Below are 15,727 nucleotides of genomic sequence, written 5' to 3'. Positions count from 1 at the left end.
AAAATTGCATAATCTGATCTCAAAGAATAAGGATGTGCCACCTTAGCAAATATACAAAAGTATGAATTTGCAGCTCTGAGACTGTATCTTGCCTTTGCTATTTGCTTTTTCTTCTTCATGGATCCTGCCCCTGCTTCTCCCAGCAGTTTCTAAGTTATTGTGGTCACTTGGCTAATTTGATGCAGAGAACAAATTTAGACCTGCACATTGGGGATTAGCATAGTACTCATGATAAGGTAATTTCATTAAAATAAACAATTTGTTTTTTTTCTATGGAGTGTGTTACAAAGGATTTAATGAGAGAGAGAGAGAGAGAGAGAGAGAGAGAGAGAGAGAGAGAGAGAGAGAGCAATGAGGCAAGATGTTAATAATCAGAGAAATCTATGTGAAGGGCATATGTGTTATATTGTAGTATTCTTGCCACTTTTCCATGGATTTGGAGAGTTGGGGAGGTAAAATAATTTTTCTTCTACCCTTATAGGTATGTGTCTGAGATACCCCTGTAAGGGAGGGTATCTTTCATATGGGAGATTTATTTCCAGCTTTAAGAGGAAGGAAAGAAGGTCAGAGTGTTCTCCTTGCCTAGACTATTTCTCAAGTAATTTTAATTAAAAAATAATCAATATGCCAAATGTGGCGTATTTTAGGGTGACATATTCTGAACCTCTACACATGCCAGCAAACACCACCAAAATGCCCTGAAGAATGATCAGGAATGATTGAGAATGAAAAAATGCCTGGCATTTAGGCAGACATGGATCAGAACACATGATTGTCATGAGGTCATGGGTGGCCTCCTTTGGGATTCTTCCTTTGGGGGGCGGGGCTTCTAAACTTGAACTATTTCTTACAGAAGAAATACATATTGGCAGTCCCTCAATATACATTTTATAAACAGAATTTATCAGCCTAATGTAGACAAGTTGGGAAGAATCTGTTTAGATACTTTGAAAGCCAAGGTGTCCCTAGTATTTGAGATCAGCAGAGCTCTGTGCCCCTCCAGATGTGTTGGCCAATGATGGAAGGACATAGGAAGTAGTGGAAGACAAAGGAAGTGAGATTACAGAGGCGGTCTGATCATAAAGTGTATATCACTTCTCCTTTTCAGCCAATATGCCTTTCTTTTGTTGCACTTAGTGTTTTTAAAATACTACAGAATAAAATCCCACATACCTTCAAGACAATGGCAGAAAAAATGGCTGAGATCCTATTATTACTGAACTTTTAATTTTTTGTGTGCATAAACCTTTGCAGAAATGATATTTGGAGATATTCATTTGGACTCAAACCTAAGAGTGGCTACATCATCAGTCTCTAAGTCAGGTTAATTTTGAGCTGACAGGAAAATATTTTCCAATATGGGAAAGAAGCAATTCTCAAACTTTAACATGAATATAAATCACCCAGGGATCTCATTAAAAATACAGTAGATCTGGGGATGAGCATAAAATTCTGCATTTCTCACTAATTCTCATGTGATACTGATGTAGCTGGTCCATGGACCACATTTCAAATAGCAAGAGGAGGTCAGAACAAGTCTTGGAGTCAAGCAAGTTCTCCACCTTCTTTACAATTGCAAAATGGAGAAAATGCATACATGATGAAATTCTTGTGAGGCTGATATAAAATAGCCATTCTGAAAGCACTTTGTAAACTTTCCTTTCCCTAGTATTGATTTTTTTCTAATACCATATTGCTTTATTAATCCTTCTTTGCAGACAATCATATAATAAAAGCCTAATATGCTAAGTGTCCAGTCATCCGGTAGTCTGTTCAACCAATCAAAGCATAATATGCTAATGACTAGAGGTCCATTGCACGAAGGTTCGTGCAATAGGATTTCCTTCCCCTGGCTGCTGGCACCAGTTTTCCTCCAGCACCCGGGACCCAGGCCTTTGCTCTGGCCGCTGCCTTCTGTCTTCACTCCGGCTGGAGCCTTCAGTCTTTGCTCCAGCCAGAGAGCCGCTCCTGTAGCTCCCTCTACCCCCCACCCTGCCCCTCATAACAGGCATCCCGCCCCGCCCAGTTGCTCCACACCTGCATGCATGCTGTCCAGAGGCTTGGAGCGGCTGGTGGGCGGGGCCGCTGTAATCTTTGTCAGGTTAATTTGCATACTCACTCCTGATTGGCTGATGGGCATTGTGAAGTGATGGTCAATTTGCATATTTCTCTTTTAATAGTGTAGATATGCTAAGGCCACTCAACTGCTCTCTATGACGTGCACTGATCACCAGGGGGCAGATGCTCCAACTGGTAGGTTAGCTTGCTGCTGGGGTCCAGCCGATCGGGACTATGCGAGATGGGCCAGACACTCCCTGGAGCCCTCCCTCAGTCCCTCCCTGGCTGGCCAACCTCCCATGTCCCTCCCTGGCCCTGATCATGCACCAGAGGGGTCCCTTGGCCTAGCATGCACCCTCTTACAATCCGGGACCCCTCAGGGGATGTTGGACAGCTAGTTTCAGTCCGATCCCATAGGCCAGACAGTGGGACCCGACTGGCACATGAATTTGTGCACCAGTCCTCTAGTTTAAAAATAAACAAAGGCCTTAGCTGGTTTGGTTCAGTGGATAGAGTGTTGGCCTGTGGACTGAAGGGTCCCAGGTTTGATTCTGATCAAGGGCACATGCCCGGATTGCTGGCTCGAGTCCCAATAGGGGACAAGCAGGAGGCAGCTGATCAATGATTCCCTCTCCTCACTGATGTTTCTATCTCTCTCTCCCTCTCCCTTCTTCTCTGAAATCAATTAAAATATAAAAAAAAATAAACAAGGGATGGGAGACCAGGTGCAGTAAATTTTGCAGCATTATTGCTTCTTAAGGAGCTTGAAACTAATGTGGAAACCACAAGCAAAATTCATCCTATGGACATTCCTATTACACCTATTAAGAATTCTAAAGATTTGATATCTTTTTGAAGATCTATGAATGCTGATTAACTGTTTTTTTTTTCTGTAAACAAATAGGCAGTGCTAAGATTCCAACCCAATTAAAAAACAAAACAAAACACCTGTTACTCACAGAACATAAAAATCTTTTTGTAAAATAAAATTTTAATACTAAAGTTACAATTCAAATCTGATAAGCTTAATTTCCTATAGACATTATGAGGATTTTTTAAAATAATGGGAAATTCCTGGGCAATGATCAGAAGTGATAACAGCATCAGTGGTCAAATAGGAGGCTTAGCCATTCACTAGACTCCCACATTTGGCTAGATTCAAGTGTCCATACAAAGAAATGTATGTATGAGAACAGAACTGAGATGCCATGCTGGTGTGAGTTTAGAAATAAAAAGAAGCTTTTAAAAATTCTACTGCCTTTAACTGAGAACAAGGGTATTAATAACTAACCTGAGGGAAGCTGGTGGCAATGATGGTGTTCTCTGGGTGGAGCTGAATAGAAAAGAGGAGACTATTTGATAAAGGTAAGATTAAGCAAATTGTCCCCAGGGGAACCAAGATCCTATTTTATTTCCAGATTTTAAAATATTTATATCTTGCATAATTATGATTATACAAACCTAAAATATATTAAGACTAAATTATTGATTCTTTTATAATCTCATTGTATAAAGAATCATTCAGCACTAAGTATTTTATTATTTTACTTTTCATGTTGTTTATTACCAATGTACTTTGAGATTCTGTTCATTTTTCCCCCACTACTTTTAAAAATTATGTTTTCTTGTTTGTTCCTCTGTATCTGACTTCCTCCTTCTCACTCTCTTCAAACCCCTTTTTGATGTCAGCTGAGGTCTTGAGTGATGGTTATTGGCTCACTGCCTTGTCAAATATATGCATTGTGTTGAGTCATTTAAGGGGAGGAAATATAAAGGATACAGAGAACAGAACCAAGATTTTAGTGAGATAAGTTAACAGATAGCATCAAGCATACTACATATGACTATCTCTATAAGGATCAAGAAAGTATATAATCAGTTTTATAATTTTAAAAAAATTGCATTTATATCCTCTGTCCACATCTGTATATGGTGTGTGAATAACTCTTAATAACTGCACATGACTGTGCACATACACTGTAAGCATACTTAGGTAGTCCTGGTATACCTTAGTCAATTTTAAAAATATATTTTTACTGATTTTAGAGAGGAAGGGATAAGGGGAGAGAGAGAGAAATATTAGTGATGAGAGAGAATCATTGATTAGTTCCCTCCTGCACGCCCCCTACCTGGGCATGTGCCATGACTGGGAATTGCACTGTGACCTCCTGGATCATAGGTGCAACCACTGAGCCACCCTGGCCGGGCCCTTAGTCAGTTTTGAAAGAACAAGGCAAGTGAAAGAGGCAGCAATAGTGATTTTATAAACTATTTAACTAAATAAGATAAAGTTAAACAAGAATCAAGTCAAATTTGCTGAGAACATTTATTGTTGCCAGTTGAGATTAATGAAGTATAGACCGTCTTTGCTAAAGATGAGCCAAGGGAAGCGCCACCTCATTCCCTTGGCAACAGGCCTTGGTTATGAGCTGTCACTGTCAGGCTGGTGGGATGCCATCATCCCTTCCTCCGGATATCTTGTGGTAGCGCCTGCTCCTCAGTGACTAGCTTTGCTGCACGGTCTGAAGCCGCTTCATTTTTGTTTTCTGCCTTCGAGCATTTCTCAGTTTTTTAGTTTTTAAGAAATTATCCTCTAATTGGTATAGAAAGTCTTCAACTCGTCCAACCTAGGAGAAATAGATACAAGATTTGTTGTTGTTTCCCCAGGTTTTGTATATGTAGGAAAATGGTGATGTATTTAAAATTAAACGACACATATAGGTCCATGCTGGGACAGAACTGGTAGAGACAGAAACGATTAAACATAAAAGGCTCCTTCTGTCTCTATTTCAGGTTCCCCTGTGTTAGGAATGTGAAGCAGGCATGAGGGCGTTTGCTTTACCACTCAGTCCTCCCCACTGGGTATGAGAATCACTGGCTGTCTTTAATGGTCAGTAAAACCAGGGATTTCAAATAGAAGTGAATGGTGAAAAATTAGTCTATTATCAAAAAGATTGAAAGAAACAAATCTACTAATCTCAAATCAAAGATTCTTGCATTTGTGTGCCCTTGGCCAACTTGGGAGAAAAATGAGTATTCCACGTTGTTTTAGGAAGAACTATTTTGTTTAAATAAAAAGGAAATTTTGAAAAAAAAATACATTTTCTTAAAAAATTGCCACACTCCAGGGAATAAGATAAAATAACGAATACAAATAAATAATTCTTAAAAAAAGTATTCAAAAAATAAATAAAGTATTCACCTTTCTTCAAAGAAAATTTTTAATTATTCAGTGACAGTTGAATGTATTATGTGATTTGTCAGAAAGAACTATAGAATAAAACCATTTACATATATTCTGAGTTGGGCCCTCAGAAGTCTGTAGATACAACAATTCATACTTAATGCTGATTACCAGGACCCATTTATTTTATTAGCCTAAAGCCATTTGCTGAAAACCTCATTGTCATCAAGTTAGCTCAAGGTGCATGAACAATATCACCTACTTAAGATAAAAAGCACTTACAACTTCAAATTTCCAATTTTGAGTTCTACTTTTAAATCACTTGATTTATTATTCATTGTGATATCAAAGAGAGTTCAGATTGCCAAAAGAGAATGATAGATGGCAGCACTAATTTATCTGTTATTTTTAGGTCTTATATCACCCAGGTGATGTAAGCTGTCCATTGATTTTAAAAAAAAAAAGAAAATAAGATAACTTATTCATATGAAAACAATTCATTTTGAAAATTTAAAATTACTTCAGCTAAATTTCTGCAAAGGCACATTGTTGTTTATGATGTCTGATGATTGCAGCAATCGTCAAGATAATTTGACAGAATATTTTTGGATCTTGTCATGAAGTCAATGCATTATTTTATGTATTCCATGCATTTATACTAACCATCGTATACCAAAACCATGAGTAAAAAATTAACATAGAGCACAGCACAACAAATATAATGGATGGCACTTTATTGTAACTTCAATAGTTGAGTTGATAATTTATCATTTAAATCAAAGCTCTTTACAATTAGAATGTTTGTAATTAGTTCAAATACAACTTAAAACTACAATCCTAATGTAACAAAAAGCTTTCTTCAATGATACAGAAAGATAATTGTTTTATACTACCCATTGGGTAACTGTGGTTATTTATTATTTATTTATTTATTTATTTATTTATTTATTTATTTATTTCAGTTGTGTTTATTAAAAACAATGTTGCTTGGTGGACATGGCTCAGGGATTGAGCTTCAATCTATGAACCAGAGGTAACAGTTTGATTTCCGGTCAGGGCATATGCCCAGGTTGCAGGCTCAATCTCCAGGGCGGGTGCATGCAGGAGGCAGCCGATCAATGATTTTCTCTCATCATTGATGTTTCTATCTCTCTCTCCCTCTCTCTTCCTCTATCAAATCAATAAAATCAATCAATCAATCAATAAAAAGAATAGTGTTGACTAACTGTGTTGCTTTTCAGGATAAACATTACAGACAAAAAAGAAACATAGATGTGTCGTTGGAATAGAATACTGCCTAATTAAGCTGGAAGGTCTAGTGTGCAAACTATGTGCATGTCTCACCTGGCCTGTGTTCACCTCCTACCTGGTCGTCTACATGCTGACATTTCAACACATTGTAATGGTACTGGACCGATCTTTGGAAAATGTAATCCCAATCACATTATTCTTTTGCTTAAAATACTTAAGTAGACTCCCATACCCTAAACATGGCTTACACTGCTCTGGGTGATCTGGATCATTTATGTCACTTCCTGTGCCTCAGCCATGGTTCACCTTTCAGTTATTTGAGCACAGCTGTGCAGTGTTCTCTGCGCCCTTGATCCTCCTAATGCTCTGCTCTCTGATGGAATCCTCCCATCTGAAGCTTTACACATCCTTTGAATTTCAAATTCAATATCAGTATCTCAGGGAAGTCTTTCTGGATAGCCCAGACCAGATTGGGTCTCTCAGTAACATATTCCCATAGCAACCCATTCATTTCTTTGCATATTGTAACTTTTTTTACTTAATTGTTTATAATGATTTATTTAATGTCTTCCCATCTGGGCTTTAATCTCCACAAGGCAAGAAATAGGTCCATATTGACCACTATTTCCAGCACCTAGGATATAGTAGACCCTCATTAATCCTCCTCTCTGATAATAGAGCTGAAACCAATGTGTTTTCCCATACTCAAAGTGATGCCTGGTATGGAGCATATCAGAAGGCTTTCTTTTCTCTTACAAGTTTAATCACTGCTTTCATATACCATGATTCTGTTAGTATTGTTTAGCTTTGAGACTCTCGAGGCAAGGTAATAACAAGGTGTGGTCTCCACACTGGAAACTAGCCAGAAGTAGAAAGGGCACTGAATAAGGAGTAGGAGTTGTTGAGTTCTGCTCTTGGTCTGTCTTATAACCCTGATCTGTTGACCTCACAGAAGTGATTTGGTCTTTCTGAGCTTCAGTTTGGTGAGGAATGGGTTAGCCTGGAAATTTCCAAGGACACACCAAGCCAAAAAATGCCATGACTTATATTCATAGATCAGTTAGTCCAGTCTTAAGAAGAGCTCACACATTTTTCAGATCAGAGATTATTCTCTTAGAGTACACCATTAGATGAATGACCCAGTAAGCAGTAAAGTAAGCCCATTTTAGCTTCTATACTTACTGAAGTGTAGGAGAGCTGCAGCATGTTTTTACTAAAGCTGGGTCTTTATTTTCTTTTTTTTTAAGTCAAGAAAAGAAAAATGCTGGTTGAAGAGAAAATAGATTCATATAACTAAGATGAACAGATTGCAAATGATAGAAATTTCTATAAAACCCTTAGGGAAATAAAACACAAAGAAATATGTAAGCATGTAAAGAAGGAAATGAGCCAGGTTTTGGAGCAGAGGCCTTATTAGACTTTCTTTTTGGTACAGAATCTACTTGCTAAACTATGTCAGATCGTCTACTTGGTCATTATGGGTCTAATTTTCCCATTTGCAAAATGGGCAGATACCACTTCCTTGGAAAGGCAGACTTGGCATTACAGAGATATGGGCATCTGACCAAGTGAGCTTGCAAAAAAATTTGGGCTGTCAGATGATTGAGTGGAACTAAAGGTCTCAGTAGGAAAGCAGATTCTCAGCTCTTGTATGGCTATCAGTTATATTCACATAAAAAAAGTGAGGGTTATCCACTAGTTTCTCAGGACCTTTCCATTCTTATACACAAAAGTCTGTCAGAAGAAAGATGACTATGAAACTCTAAAACAGAAGACAGCCTGAGAATATAGGAGATCTCAAAATTCTAACACTACAAAACAATATCAATTAGGAAGAAATGTGCAGGTTGACCAATATTATAGAAAAATATCTAGCCAGCCCAGATTTTAAAGAAAGTACATTCATACTTTCATGCAAATATTTATTATCTACTATATATTTGGTGCTGTACTAGGGCAATAAGCAAATATGTCAAGATGTTTGTCTATGAAGAACTCATACTCATGTAGGAGAGGCAGTTAATTATTACCCTTACAATAATGCGTAACTGTTTATATGTGAACAATGTACAAAAAGCTCTGTTAGCAAAAATGTCAGAACAGTGAATGATATCTGCACGAATGTGGAGATTACAGGAGTCAGGTCTTTGCTAGGACAAGAAACACATTCCAGCCCAGCAGGTGTGGCTCAGTGGTTGAACTTTTACCTATGAACCAGGAGGTCAGGGTTCAATTCCCAGTTGGGGCACATGCCTGGGTTTTGGGCTCAATCCCCAGTAGGGGGCATGCAGGAAGCAGCTGATCAATGATTCTTTCTCATCATTGATGTTTCTATCTCTCCCACCTTCTCTCTTTCTCTCTGAAATCAATAAAAATATATTTAAAAAAAAAGAAACACATTCCAGACAGAGGAAAAGCCATCCACCAAAGCAAGGTTTGAGAGAACCTGGGCCATTTGATAGGGATGAGTTGCTTATAGATAGAGGCATGAGGAGGCTGGGAGTAGAGACATGTACAGTAGGAAATATAGACTGGGGTCAGCTTGTAAAACGTTGAACATATTTAGCTCTGTGGTTAGAAAGATAAATCTGGTGTCATTGTGTGGAGTGAAATGCAGTAAGGGAAACTAGAAACAGGTGGATCAATTAGGAGGCCAGTGCAATAGGATATGAAAAACACAACCAAGGCCCGATTCAAGGATTTAAGAGACATTTAGAAAGTAAGAACTATAGATTTAATGAAAAATTCTTGGTTAGGATAAGAAGGCAGGCAGAATTAGGAATGACTGTGAAATTTCTAACTTGAGATCATGATCATATCTTAATGAGGTAAGGAATACAACTCAATGAGTAGTTTTAGGGCAAAAGAATGAGTTTAATTAGTGACAAATATACAGTATGGAAAAAAGCCCACATAATCAGGAATGTGTTAAAAAAATGGGCTTATATAATAGCTTAGCCCTAGGCTAAAAGCCAAAATGATGTAAAACTCCAATTTGAAAAGAAAAAAAACAACTCACTGTTTTATAGTTTACCACATGAGAGTGAGAAGCATTGTAGAAGTCAAAAGTACTAAGAAAAACAAACAAAAGGATGCTTTCAGTTATTCAAAGCAAAAAGGTGCTCATGACCGAGACATGACCTACTGTTGAAGACAGATACATCTGAGTGGAAATCCCAGCTCCAGCATGTTCTTGGCATGTGACTTAGGGCAAACTTAATTGAACTTCCTGGAATCTAAGTTTCCTCATCTATCCATTGATTCAAAGGTCCTGGTCAGATTAAATTAAAACAATTTACATGACATGTTTGCATAGGCCTGAGTTGCTATTATGTAGTAATAGCACTAATACTAGAATCTGGAATTATAAACCCTGTAAATGGGAAAATCATAAATACATGGAAAAATGCATAGAAAAGTGAAGTAAAATAAAAAGCTGAACAATGTCATCTAATAGTCACTGTCTTTTTGGCCTCTCTTCTGGGAGGGATGCTGCCTCAGTAACCATGCTAAGTGTAGGTATTTGACATACATTAGTCTTGTGATTAGATCTCAAAGTTACACTATATAAAGGCAGAATTAGGAGGGGGTCAAAGGAGGGGAGAGAAGTAAGATTCTGATAGTACGTACATATTAGCCACAAGTTCAATATAAATCAACAGGATTACCTGGTTACCTCCCCCAGAGCTGATCTGAGTATAGACTAATGTTTACTAGTAAAATGTATCTGTCTCAAAGGAGGCAATGGTTTTCACTTTCTCTGCTCAGGTTATATCACAACTGGGTTATCAAGCTGAGTTCTGGATGTGTCCAGGGTCTGGACTCCAGATTGTATGAAGGAAGTTGAAGGATCTGGAAGTGTTTAACATGGAAAAGAGAAATATAGCGGGTTTCTGTGGTGTCCTGAGTTATATGAAAGTTGTTATGTGGAAGAGGTGATGGATCTGTCTTGTGTCAGCACACACATTGGAAAGAGAGTGCTATCTAAACATAGAGGATGCACTTGATTCATAGTTCTTTGACTAGTCACATCACTTCACTTCTGAACTTTTATTTTCTCATATCTATTGTAAATAAAAATTAGTAATAATAAACGTAGTCTAGTTTACTGGGTTTTTGTGAGGATTTAATGGTTTGATGTTTGTGCAAAGCTCTTCATAAATGGCTAAACCTTCTACAGAGATTATGATAGTACCTTTTGTAGTGTCTGGAGGTTTCATAAATAGGTTCTCAATAAAACGTTGAGAACTGAATGATTAGCAAATGAGTAAAAAAGCAGACATATCAACATTAGGTATAACTGCTTTTCACAGCTGTATAAACATGGAAGGGACTTCAGGGTCAGGTATGGCAATCCCCATCACCAGAGGTTGGAAATGAAACATGATTGGAAATCAATTTTGGTGGGCATGAAGTATTCATGAGTCATGTGTGAGCTAAAGCAACTTCTAAAATCCATTCCCACTTTAAAGTACTAATTTTATGATGTTTACTTTGGCCTGGATTCACTCTACAGAAATGTGTTCAGTGGAAAGAGGACACATTGCAATTTGCCTTGTACCACATGGTGAAACGGCAGCATGGGAAAGAGAGGGATCCAACCACTTCTGCTGTTGTGGTTTTTGTCTATAATGAATGGTACTGACCTGGTTAATATAAATACCCACGGGTACCGGGATTCTTGGGCCTCCCTCATATCCTATGTATCAGAATTTATTTTGCATCCAAAGGGTCCCTCTAATGCAGTGGTTCTCAACCTTTTTAATGCCGCGACCCTTTAATACAGTTCCTCATGTTGTGGTGACCCCAACCATAAAATTATTTTCGTTGCTACTTCATAACTGTAATTTTGCTACTGTTAGGAATCGTAATGTAAATATCTATGTTTTCCGATGGTCTTAGGCTCTACAGCAGTGGTTCTCAACCTGTGGGTCGCAACCCACAGGTTGAGAACCGCTAGCAGGGTCGCCAAAGACCATCGGAAAACACAGATATTTACATTACGATTCCTAACAGTAGCAAAATTACAGTTATGAAGTAGCAACGAAAATAATTTTATGGTTGGCGGTCACAACAACATGAGGAACTGTATTAAAGGGTCACGGCATTAGAAAGGTTGAGAACCACTGCTCTAATGGATCAGCTTAACACCAGAAGGTAGTTAACAGCTCACTTTATTTCCTTCTCATCCTATAACTGCATCACATTACTTACTAGTACTAAAATATTTTTCAGCTCATGATTTTATATTTTTTGGCATATCAAAATTTAGGGTTTTCTACTGGATTCCGGGATAAAAACAATAACATTGTTACAGATTAAAATAATATACCTTCCCCACATACAACCACTTCATAAGTCACTTTTGGTATGGGTAAGCTAAAAAGTTCTTGAAATTTTCTCCAATAATCTTTTACCATAAAATGGGATTCTATCTTATATATCCAACACAGTTTTATATGTGGGTGGAAAGTGTGGGGATGCCCTGGGGTCAGGTGACCCTCTGTGCACCTGAGAGCTCCCTAGTGAAGGAGGATTGCTATTAGGTTCATTGGTGCATAGATCCAACTTATTTTCACTTGGTGATTGAAGGCATGGGAGCCAGTGGTGATAGCAACTTTGATTATTGTGTGAAGGCTGGCCATGACACCAAGGGCATTGCTGAGGAAGGAACTGAATTTCAGGTCAAAGAGAGTTAAGAATGGGAGCATTCTAAGGAAAGAAATGACAAGAAGCTCAACATGAGCAAAGCTGGTGAGAGATGATGACATTAAGGGGCAGCACAGCCTACAAAGGCTTTGAAAGGGGTGTCATTCCAATGAGGCAGTTGGGAAGAAGAGTCACTGTAGAGATCTGGGCAGCCTTTTTCCTTTTAAAGTCATTTAACATCAAACATTACTGTGATGAGTTGAATTTTATTTCCCCCAAATTTGTATGTCAAGGTCTTAACTCCCAGTCTTTCATAAAGGGGTAATAAAATTAAAATGAGAGCATTAGTATGGGCCCTAATCCAAAATGCTGGTGTCCTCATAGAAAGGCGTACTTGGGACATGCACACAGGGTGATTGCATATGAAGATGAAAGAAGATTGTTATGGGAGAGGCCAGGGACAGATTTTCCTCATGGCCCTCCGAAGAAATCAACCCTGATGACACTAGGATCTCAGATTTCTGGCTTCTAGAACTGTGAGACAATACATTTTTGTTGTTCCAGCCACTCAGCGTGTGGTACTTTGTTGCAGCACCCCTAGTAAACTAATGTCACTACTAAGCCATAAAATAAGAGAAAGCCCAATTAAGTTCTAATTTTCCCCTCAAGCATGACTGATGCTTTTTAGAATTCACTTTCCTGCTGTCTGATGCTCTCTACTTGCTTGGTGCCCACTGCACAGGCTAAGAGTGTACCTTGGGAATCAGGGTGGTTTCTTTCCAGTAATGGCAGTGAGTGGAAGTTGATCTCAAACACAAAGTATGGGTAGGTTACCCTGAGAAGAAAGGCACTGGGTTTGAATTGGGACTTCCTCTTGGATTTCATCTAGTTTGGATCAAGGAGAGAGGATTAGGTTTGTTTATACATGTTCACGCCTTAGGGATTGGGTCCTCAAAGGGTTTTTCTTTTTAGTAAAGCTTTTAAAAAGGTCTCTTAAGAAAAATGGTACATGGAATAAGAATCGGATTCTTCAGGGGTAAGTATCAGGTTTATATGACTTCTGTGGTGGTTACAGAATGAGGGTGTGTTTCCAGCCATCAGCAGTGTGGACCAAAAACCTCTCGGCAAGGCAGACATTTCCCTTTATCACAGTGGATTTGATAACATTAGTTTCTCTGCTCTGTTCCAGATTAGTTTCCAGACCAAATGCTTTTAAATATTTATTATCCAAAATGGTTTGAATTTTAATTCTAATTAGAATTACAATTGTTTTCAAACAGGCTTGAAATTAATTTCTAAAGTAAAGTTAGTTTCTGCTATTCACAATATAGCATTTTTCTTTAGCTTTCGGCTACCATTCAAACAGACAAACAAGCTCCAGATTTCCCCTTTTTTTTATGTAGAGAATTTGGTATATTGTGTTATAGTCATAAAAGAACAACGTAAAATCTTAGGCACCTACTGCTGAGTTGTTACAAAATGTGCAAAAAACTTCTTGCTAAACTGTATTACCAACTCAACTGAAAATGCCCATAATGGTAGCACTTTTTATTATGTTTAGTATACAGTTAAAGAACATTACAAAACCTTGCTATCACTCTGTCCAGGAAAACATGTATTATGACTACTTAAAAAATTTTCAACTTTAGCCCTAGCTGGGTTGGCTCAGTGGATAGAGTGTCTGCCTGTGGACTGAAGAGTCCCAGGTTCGATTCCGGTCAAGGGCACATGCCTGGTTCGCAGGCTCAATCTGCAGTAGGAAGTATGTAGGAGGCAGCCAGTCAATGATACTCTCTCCTCATTGATTCTTCTATCTCTCTCTCCCTTCCTCTCTGAAATCAATAAAAAAAAATATTAAAAAAATAATTTTCAATATTTAATGGCATAACTTATTTGAAGGTTTGAATGTATTTTTTAACTTTTTACTTGGACATAATTGTAGATTCCCATGCATCAGTAAGTAGAAGAATCTTTTTACTCTTTAAAAAAAAAGCTTTTATTGAATTTCTTTGGAGAAAGGAAGGGAGAGGGATAGAGAGATAGAAACATCAATGAGAGGGAAACATCATCAATTGGCTGCCTACTGCATGCCCCCTACTGAAGATTGAGCCCACAACCTGAGCATGTGTCCTGACTGGAAAGCAAACTTGTGACCTCTTGGTTCATAGGTCAACACTCAACCACTGAGCAACACTGGCCAGGTGAATATTTTTACTCTCAATGTAGTTTGCCCCAGTGTAACATTTTGCAAAATCCTATATAATAAAGAGGTAATATGCAAATTGACCAACACTTCAACACACAAGATGGCCACCTCCATGTGGTCAAAGATGGCCACCCCCATGTGGACACAAGATGGCCACCACAAGATGGCCGGCAGGGGAGGGCAGTTGTGGGTGATCAGGCCAGCAGGGGAGGGCAGTTGGGAGGGACTAGGCCTGAAAGAGAGGGTAGTTGGGGGCGATCAGGCCTGCAGGGGAGGGCAGTTGGGGGCGACCAGACCAGCAGGGGAGAGCAGTTAGGGACAACCAGGCCTGTAGGGGAGGACAGTTAGGGGCAACCAGGCTGGCAGGAGAGGGCAGTTAGGGGCAATCTGGCCAGCAGGGAGCAGTTAGGTGTCGATCAGGCTGGCAGGGGAGTGGTTAGGGCGTGATCAGGCTGGCAGGCAGGTGAGTGGTTGGGAGCCAGCAGTCCTGGATTGTGAGAGGGATGTCCGACTGCCTGTTTAGGCCCGATTGCGGTGGGTGGGCGGCGGGGGGAAGGTCCCTCAGCCTGGATTGCGAGAGGGCACAGGCCAGGCTGAGGGACCCCACTGGTGTACAATTGGGGCTGGGGAGGAACACGGGAAGTTGGCCAGCAGGGGAGGGACCATGGGAGGGCTCCAGGTCATGTCTGGCTCATGTGGCTCAGTCCCAATCGGCCAGACCCCAGCAGCATGCCAACCTACTGGTCGGAGCATCTTCCCCTTGGTGGTCAGTGCACATCATAGCAAGCGGTTGAGTGGCTTTAGCATATCATTAGCATATTATGCTTTGATTGGTTAAACAGATGACTGGATGACTGGACACTTAGCATATTAGGCTTTTATTATATAGGATTATAAGGTACTCACACTGCCTGTGTAGTGTTATAATATTATTTGTAAGTGGGCAGGGATTAGTTATAAATGTACATTTCAAACTTTAGGGCAACCACTAAAAAAAATAAAAAAGAAGTATAAAACAATCCGATCAAAAAATGGGCAAAGGACCTAAATAGACACTTTTCGAAAGAGGACATACAGAAGGCTGAGGGACATATGAAAACATGCTCAAAGTCACTAATCATCTGAGAGATGCAAATCAAAACAACAATGAGATACCATCTCACACCTGTCAGAATGGCTATCATCACCAAATCAACAAACGACAAGTGCTGGCGAGGAAGTGGAGAAAAAGGAACCCTCCTTCACTGCTGGTGGGAATGCAGACTGGTGCAGCCACTTGGAAGACAGTATGGAGTTTCCTCAAAAAGTTAAAAATGGAACTCCCATTTGACCCAGTAATCTCACTTCTAGGACTGTATCCCAAGAAACCAGAAACACCA

At 39.2% G+C, this 15,727-nt stretch overlaps 1 protein-coding gene across 1 annotated transcript in view; it reads right to left on the bottom strand.

Moving 5' to 3' along the window:
• Nucleotides 1-4,562: 4,562 nt before the first annotated feature.
• Nucleotides 4,563-15,727, bottom strand: part of SPATA16 (spermatogenesis associated 16) — a gene marked incomplete at its 3' end in the record, with an annotated part of 197,479 nt that continues 186,314 nt past the window's right edge. Inside the window, 1 exon segment of the mRNA XM_080658440.1 lies at nucleotides 4,563-4,685. Within this exon segment, the coding sequence (XP_080514566.1) occupies nucleotides 4,563-4,685 (123 nt within the window).

The sequence above is a fragment of the Plecotus auritus genome, assembly GCF_963455305.1.
Source record: "Plecotus auritus genome assembly, chromosome: 2".
NCBI classification, from domain to species: Eukaryota; Metazoa; Chordata; class Mammalia; order Chiroptera; family Vespertilionidae; genus Plecotus; species Plecotus auritus.
This window is presented reverse-complemented; position numbering and strand designations above follow the sequence as displayed.